Source organism: Diospyros lotus, chromosome 9 (genome assembly GCF_014633365.1).
Source record: "Diospyros lotus cultivar Yz01 chromosome 9, ASM1463336v1, whole genome shotgun sequence".
NCBI lineage: Eukaryota > Viridiplantae > Streptophyta > Magnoliopsida > Ericales > Ebenaceae > Diospyros > Diospyros lotus.
In genome coordinates, this window is record NC_068346.1 from 26979085 (window position 1) to 26987330 (window position 8246).

The 8246-nt window shown below is 37.0% G+C and overlaps 1 protein-coding gene across 1 annotated transcript; it reads right to left on the reverse strand.

Moving 5' to 3' along the window:
* Positions 1 to 1415: 1415 nt before the first annotated feature.
* On the reverse strand, positions 1416 to 4614 carry LOC127809766 (actin-7). The gene is made up of 5 exons (XM_052348824.1): positions 4452 to 4614; positions 3340 to 3408; positions 2583 to 2976; positions 1879 to 2492; positions 1416 to 1793 (listed from the first exon to the last, which is right to left on the reverse strand). The coding sequence occupies exons 2-5, from the start codon at positions 3397 to 3399 to the stop codon at positions 1728 to 1730; spliced, it is 1134 nt and encodes a 377-aa protein (XP_052204784.1). The 5' UTR covers positions 3400 to 3408; positions 4452 to 4614; the 3' UTR covers positions 1416 to 1727.
* Between the last annotated feature and the right edge of the window lie 3632 nt (positions 4615 to 8246).

Consider the following 8246-nt stretch of genomic DNA (forward strand, 5'->3'; position numbering starts at 1 on the left):
GAGATTGACTTGGAAAACCTTTCGAGCCATTGGGAGCTATATTCGCTAGACCTTAGGGGTGGCGGGATGATTAACGCCCTTAGGGAATTGGACGCAACCACCATGATGGGAGGACTTGGCGGGTTAGAGAAGTTCCTTCATCGACCGCGCAACATAGACATCCTAGGTTCCTCAACGGGCAACCAAGGTGCACTGCTGCCCTTCCATCCTCTCGTCTATTTTCACTTTTCCATATATATTTTTTTTTATTAATAGAAGTCATCTCTTTAATGGTTCTCTTTAATTTCGCTTCATTGCTTCTATTGCACATTTCTTCTGCATTTGAATGTTAGTACATCACATATCATTTGCAAGAAGTAAAAATAACTAAAATGACAACTCATTTACCTTTTCTCTAGGGATTAATTATCTTTAACCAATTTATTTAGTTGAAGTTAAGATACCCATTTTTGTCACAATATGCCCATTTTGGGTCTTATTTAGATTTTTGGGTTTTTCTCATATGGTGCTGAGGCTTTAAAAGTTATATTGTTTGACAAATCATGGGTTGTTATTGCCTATCTTTGACAGTTTAAACTGTGTAAGATAACAAATTTAAACTCCATGGTGGGTCTTTTAACAATTTTTAATTTTAGGCTATATGCTTAACAAATTCTTCATTTCTTCATAGTTGGCTTAGCAGCTCAAGCTATATTCGGGACAATAAATCTCATTATTTCCTTCCTTGAGAAGCGATAATTCTTACCTGTCCAATTGTTAAAGACTTTCATGCTCGTCTCCCCTTAGGATCTTCCTTTTCCTTGAAACCAATGTCTTGAAAAACAAGGCATACATAAAGAGAATCTATTATATGTATCAAAAGTAAAATCATTCACACAAGACAGATTTTTCGACTAAATATGCTTAAAGTCCACAATCCCACTTAGGGCTCCTTTTATTATTTTGATACACATTATGTTAACATCATTGTATGAGAGACTTCATCTTCGCGTCAGCCCCCGGTCATATCTCTCGTTGGAAATTATATTTTGATACTGGTTACTCTTGTATTTTTTTGCTGTGGTTTTGTTTTTCCTTATCCTATTTTTCTTATCCTGTGCGGGTTAGGAGGAATCTTTCTTTGGGTTCTGTTTTCAGCAAGTGTACCTACCTCCTCTTTTGTTTGGATTAGCTTTGTGGGTTTGCCACAGGTACTGAGCAAACTTCTGTGTTGCATGGGAATACCTTACTAGATCCGAAAGGAGTTAAATTTTGCCCTTGGGGCCTATTAAATTTTGTTTGCTTACGTGGGTCAGTGGGTGGGTTTCTTATTTTTATCCAAATTTGCTTAATGATCTGTCTGGGGAAAGATCCCTCTTAGGGAACACTATTTTGATGCTGGTTTGAAATCTTAACATGATTGTTCCCAACAAAAAGAAAAAGAACCTCAAAATATGAAAATTAGAAGAGAGAAGAGTACGAAAAAATCAACACAATCACTCTTCACCTACAAACATCCTATTAGAAGAGACAGGCGAATGACATATGAGGGAAGTCCCAAGGCCCATTACATTTCAGCGTCTGAGAATTAGAACCAAATCCAATGAACCGGAGATGATACATCATGGCTTTCATCTGCTCCAGCTCAGTGGGCTTCCACGTTAAGCAGACTTGACTTCATGACAAATAACACGAAAAGCCAACTAAAATAGCAAAGAAAAACTCACCATCCAAGCAAAAGATAGAACTCAGAAGCATTTCCTATGAACAATGGAGGGACCCGACTCATCATATTCACCCTTTGAAATCCACATCTGATTTAACGGGATAAAATAATGTCAATAAAACCAACATGGAATTTAGTTTTAGGCAAATAAACAAAGACAAAAGAAGACTCACCTGTTGGAATGTGCTGAGAGATGCAAGGATAGATCCCCCAATCCAGACACTGTACTTCCTCTCAGGCGGTGCCACAACCTTGATCTTCATGCTGCTGGGAGCAAGAGCAGTAATTTCCTTGCTCATACGGTCTGCAATACCAGGGAACATGGTCGAACCACCACTGAGCACAATGTTCCCATAAAGGTCCTTCCTTATATCGACATCACACTTCATGATGGAATTGTAGGTAGTCTCATGGATTCCAGGAGCTTCCATTCCAATCAAGGATGGTTGGAAGAGGACCTCTGGGCAACGGAACCGCTCAGCTCCAATGGTGATGACCTGACCATCAGGGAGCTCATAGTTCTTCTCAACTGAGGAGCTGCTCTTTGCAGTCTCTAGCTCTTGCTCGTAGTCAAGAGCAACATAGGCAAGTTTTTCCTTGATGTCACGGACAATTTCCCGTTCAGCTGTGGTAGTGAACATGTAACCCCTTTCAGTTAGGATCTTCATAAGGGCATCTGTGAGATCGCGGCCAGCAAGGTCGAGACGGAGAATAGCGTGAGGAAGGGCATAACCCTCATAGATAGGTACAGTGTGACTCACCCCATCACCAGAATCTAACACAATGCCTGATCGATCAAAAGCAACAAGTCCGTCAAAAGGATAAATTCCCAATGTACAAGGACATTAACACAAACTTGGGAGCAACTGTTACATACCAGTTGTACGACCACTAGCATATAGAGACAGAACAGCCTGGATGGCAACATACATTGCAGGAACATTGAAGGTCTCGAACATAATTTGGGTCATCTTCTCCCTATTGGCTTTGGGGTTGAGTGGTGCTTCCGTGAGAAGCACTGGGTGCTCTTCTGGAGCAACACGAAGCTCATTGTAAAATGTATGATGCCAGATCTTCTCCATATCATCCCAGTTGCTGACAATACCATGTTCAATGGGATACTTCAAGGTGAGAATACCTCTCTTTGATTGGGCTTCATCACCAACATAAGCATCCTTCTGCCCCATCCCAACCATAACACCCGTGTGCCTAGGTCGGCCAACAATACTGGGGAAAACAGCCCTTGGAGCATCATCACCAGCAAACCCAGCCTACGAAAGTTAAAGAAGTCTCATAAAACAGTTAAGACAGCTTCACAAGTTCTAGGGATGGCAAAGGGTCCCCCATTGGGTTCCAATTACCCATTTAAAATTAAAACATGTATAAAATTGAATTACAAGCATTAGGATTATTTGAAAATTCGTTAAAATATGTAAATGCCCGATGGGTCCCAATTACCCATTTCAAATTACAAGTAGTACAAAAGTTGAGATATGGGCATAAGATTTATTAGAAAATTTATTAAAATAAATATGTAAACAGGTAAATGGCAGCCCACTGTCATCCCTATTTCTCAGCATTTGAGCAAGAAAAATTGGGATAGGGATCCTTTCATTAGAACAAATGAATTGTACCTTCACCATTCCAGTTCCATTGTCACAAACAAGGGGTTGGATATCCTCAGCATCGGCCATCTTTTATTACTGCAAAATAGTTGTGAAGTGAGAAGAAAAAAAAGAGTAACAAAGAAAGATGCTTAAAAAATGTAAACTATTAATATCCAGAATGACATAGATTTCAGAGTTCCACTTAAAAAATGTAAACTATTAATATCCAGAATGACATAGATTTCAGAGTTCCACGCAACGCGGAAGTATTACTGATAAAACACTTGACAGGTGGCCTCTAACTCATCCAGAACATGACAACCATAAAGCCAATACATTTGCGGGTGACCTCTAAAATCTCATTTACTCCCTTACATTATGGAAGTTCTCTGAGCCCTTGTCAGTGCAATCGAAATTGAAGAAGGCGTGTTGTTTTACAATTAATCAAGTTGAAAACGTAGAAGATAAAAAGTTGTTTTACAATTAATTGAAAAAGTTGTCACTGAAAACAACTTTTTCAACTAATCAAGTTGAACAAATTGTTTTCTGCAATTAAACAAGAAGAAGAAATAAGACCACCATCACCAATCCAATTTTCAGTAAATACACAATTCTCGGGCAAAACTTATTGATCTAGAATTGTATCTCATCAAGCGCAATCAGAAGTACAAAAAACAAATCCCTGTAGATCTACAAGAAATAATAATCGGTGGAAGATGGATCTGTCTATCGATTTAAAACTGAAGATCCAAAGGAAAGAATCACGGATCAGATAAATTGAAACCAACAATCGCTTGCAAATAGATAATATATTAGCTCAAATATGAGCCGCATGCACGATTAGAGCTCCAACAGACCACAACCAACATAAATAAGCACCAAAACAGTAGATCTGAGGCTTGTGAAGCCAAATCTAACTAGAAGCTAAAGAAGATCGATCTTTTACGCACCGAACAGAATCGTCCAAAGTAAAAAAATCGTAACATTTTTACTTTCTTTTCAGATCTCTGACAACAAAACAGCCGATTCGGATCCAGAATTGAAATCGAACAAGAGAATTGCAAAACCGGATCCAACGAGATAGTGAAAAGCAGAAGTGAAAACAGTACACAAATACAGTTCCAGATCTCGTAGCTTACCGAAGAGTGATGAACAAAGAAGATCAAAGGCCAGAACCCCGACCTCCAAGAAGATGACGACTGGCTCTCTCTTCTCAAGTCTAGACGGCGAAAGAAAACCGAAGGAGGAGTGATTGGAGACAGAGGGGTTTATATAGAAGGGAGAGTTAAGGATTTGAAATGCAAATGAAATGAGGCTAAATTGAGTTTGACAGGGAGAGCTGGAAATGGAATCATTCGGACCACGAGAAAAGATATGGTGACCTGGCTTTGACAGGCTTTCGGCATGTTCAGCCATCCGATCTTTGCCCGAGCTTTTGATTTAATCTGGACCGTCTAGATAGATGTATCAATTGGTCTTGGTCGCTTATTCGGCGGCTGTATCGCGCGACATTTTGCGCTCGGTTCTGTTGGGAGAATATCTTTGTTTTTTTTTTTTTTTTTTTTTTCTTTTTATAACTTAGGTCTCAAGATTCGCCTCACTAATCTTGAGAATAGGTAATCTTTCTCTCACATTTACCTGTCAGATAAATTTAAATGCAATAATGATCTATATACATACAGAACAAAACATTCAATTATAATGAAAGAAAATGCCCTCGACTTTATAATTATTCCAATACTCCGAGAATACAGTCAATGGCAGGGATGACATATGCCCACTAAGAAGCTACTCCGTTTACGTCATCCTACTTAAGTCTAGAGGGGACACATGGCAGATATGCCTAAACACACCAACTAACTTATTACTCAACGAAGATTCTTCGAATTCCTTGAGATCAAGCATCACCCCATGGATCAAGGGGATAGGGACTATCTTGAACTCCTAAAAAATGATTGCCATATCCATATCGTTAGGATCAGGGCTTCGCAAAGGACGGGATGGAGATCCCGACAATTCAAAAAGGGAATCTTTCTCCTTCCAAAAGGATAAAAGGAAAGCCACAGGAGACGGGTAAAGGATTTTACTCTTTTTCTCTAAGTTCTAAACTGTATATTTTGAGTTTATGATAACCTAGTGATCTGATTTGAATGTCGGAGTGATCCCGGGGGAGCAAGTTCTCGACTTCGTTGCAAGTATTTAGTCTGAGTTAGGGGAAGATGATCGGCCACCGCATCATCAAATTCACACTTCTACATAAGATAGATGTCAACATAAGAAATTGATCATTGATATTCCTTGTGAAACTCCATATGCTTTGCCACTAAATTATATCCGACAAAGAATGTCTTTGTTTACTACACAATACGCCAACAAAGCCAAGTCGAGTAAGGGAAGCTTCGGATAGACTAATTATTTTTTTTTCTTTAAATTATATAGCTTTGCTAATATTTGTGTAAATGTTTAAAAGTTAAATTTTTACGTAATTTTAATTTTAGGCTGAATTTTTAATATTTGGTTATTTGCGAAATTTTTTTAACATGATGAATTTATTTGTCCTCACACTTTACTCTTAGCCGAAGATATTACAGGAGTATTAACGCTCATAATCTAATTTTTATTTAAGTTATGAGCCGCTGAATTGTCTTATCACTGATTAGACAAAAGAAAGACTTTACAAAAGCATGAAACCATTTTCAGTAAGCATTGCTTTCATGCACATCATTTGTGTGAATGGGAGCTTTCATGTTTTGCATTTATTGATGATTTGAAATTCTACACTATGCATATACGTCTTGACATTTAAACATGACGATTGACCATATAATTAATATTTATTGAAAATAAGATAAAAAATAAAATATCTAATCACATTCAAATATAACAAATTTTTTTTGTAAAAAAATCTTAAAAGGGGAAAACTATGGCCATCAAGACGACAGAAAAAAAAAATTATTATATAGTAAAATTTACAATTACAAAACTCAATATTTTTTGTTTAAACCTAAATCTCAATTACTCCCAATTCCTAACTCTCATTGATCTCTCACAAATAATTTGCACACTTTCAATAACAAATCAAACATTCTATTGATAGATTATTTTCCTTATTCACCAAGGTTAAAGTTTCCTTACCTAACAACTAGTGAAAACTGACTAAGAAATAGAATTACAAACTAAATAGAAAATCAACTAAGAATATAAAATGAACTTATTAGGAAATCATTAAGACTAATTAGGATTTCTCGCTAAAAATCCAACAAACCATCACCTCAACGAGAATTTCTAAAAATATTTGTCTATTCTTTGACGACAACCATGACTATATAATCACCATAACCTCTATCACCAAGATCACCATACCCCCACCATAAAAGGTACAACTGCTTAGGCACATACCGTCCTAAGATTTTCAAGATACATTGTCAAAAAGTACCTTACTGAAAAACTATGGTGCAATCTCTATGTTTGACTTCCTTGGGAGCTCTTTAGCTATCGACACCCTTTCCACCACACACCTTGTATCATCGCCAAGACAATGCTGGTGTGCAAACTTGTGGATCTGCTAGAAGTATTACATCCTCTTTCATGGCAATTTTAGTGATCTAGTGGCATGCCGTGAGGATGTATTCATCTCTTTAGAAGACATCTTTATCTCCCAGAAAATTGAGAGATGAACTTTCAACATCATAATCTTTGGAGCCCTTTGCCAGACTTACTTTATCAGCACGACAATTCCTTTTTACATGACTGAATTGTTTGCACTTCTAACAGATTACTTTACCAAATTTTTCAGAGCCTTCAAGAGTTGGTTTGCCATTCAACACCTTGTGTAACTCATATTGGATAAAGATATTCTTGACTTATATTCGCCACAAGCCAAAATTGATCTTCCCATCGAACTTTTCAAAATCATACTTCATCATGCTTGACACATATTTTGCATACTAAGCGATAGATAACCAAACCTCTGATACCACTTGTTAAAAAAATAAGATGAAAAACAAAAGATCCAATCACATTCAAACACGAGATTTTTACATGAAAACCCTAAAAGAGAAAAACCACGACCATTAAAACAACAGAAGAAAAAATATCACTATATAGTAAAGTTTATAACTACAAAGCTCAATATTCTCTCTCTAAACCAAAATACCAATTACAACCAATTCATAGCTCTCACTAGTCCCTCGCGAATAATTTGCATATCTTGAATAACAAGCAAATCATCTTATTTATATATTGTTTTCCTTGTTCACCAAGGCTAAGGTTTCCTTGCCTAACAACAAATGGAATTTGACTAAGAAATATAATTACAAACTAAACAGGAAACCAACTAGGGATAGGAAAGGAACTTATTAAGAAATTTTCAACACTAATTAGGATTTCTCACTGAAAATCACAACACATAAGCTAAAACATAGCATTGGGACTCAAACCCAACTTACATTATTTAGAACCTAAATTACAAAACAATAACTAGGCTTTGGCTATTATTTAACAACTTAAATTTATGTACACAACCTACCATTCGTCGAGTTTAATAATGCTCATGTTCGATCAGCTAGAACTTAACAATTTCTATGAATTAACCTATCAAGTTAATCAATAACCACATTTTGTTCCTTTTGATGTCCTTGCATTAATCAAGAAAACAAATAATAGCGAATAAACAGGCATACCCCAAGTGTGTGGAGTGCAGAAGATATATAACATGAACATGCCTGCAAAAACTTTCTATGAAGCAGTCGATATAGCAAGAAACGCCCCTCAGTCTTTCTTCCTAGTTCGTCATCACTAGGGGAAAATGAAGTCATCCATGGTAGAATTGGTCTATTGGCTCGAAAAGGCTCGATCCACTAGATAAAAGAGTTTTGGAGGAATCGGAAAAGTAAGGAATGCTGTGATGAGCTGGCAGATCTTCCATCTCGAAA

Excerpts from the sequence above, each read along its gene's own strand:
- LOC127809766 (XM_052348824.1), bottom strand. The coding sequence starts at position 3,399 with ATGGCCGATGCTGAGGATATCCAACCCCTTGTTTGTGACAATGGAACT. Across the intron at positions 2,977-3,339 it reads ATGGAACTGGAATGGTGAAG|GCTGGGTTTGCTGGTGATGA; the intron begins GTACAATTCATT and ends TAACTTTCGTAG. Across the intron at positions 2,493-2,582 it reads TGCTAGTGGTCGTACAACTG|GCATTGTGTTAGATTCTGGT; the intron begins GTATGTAACAGT and ends TTGATCGATCAG.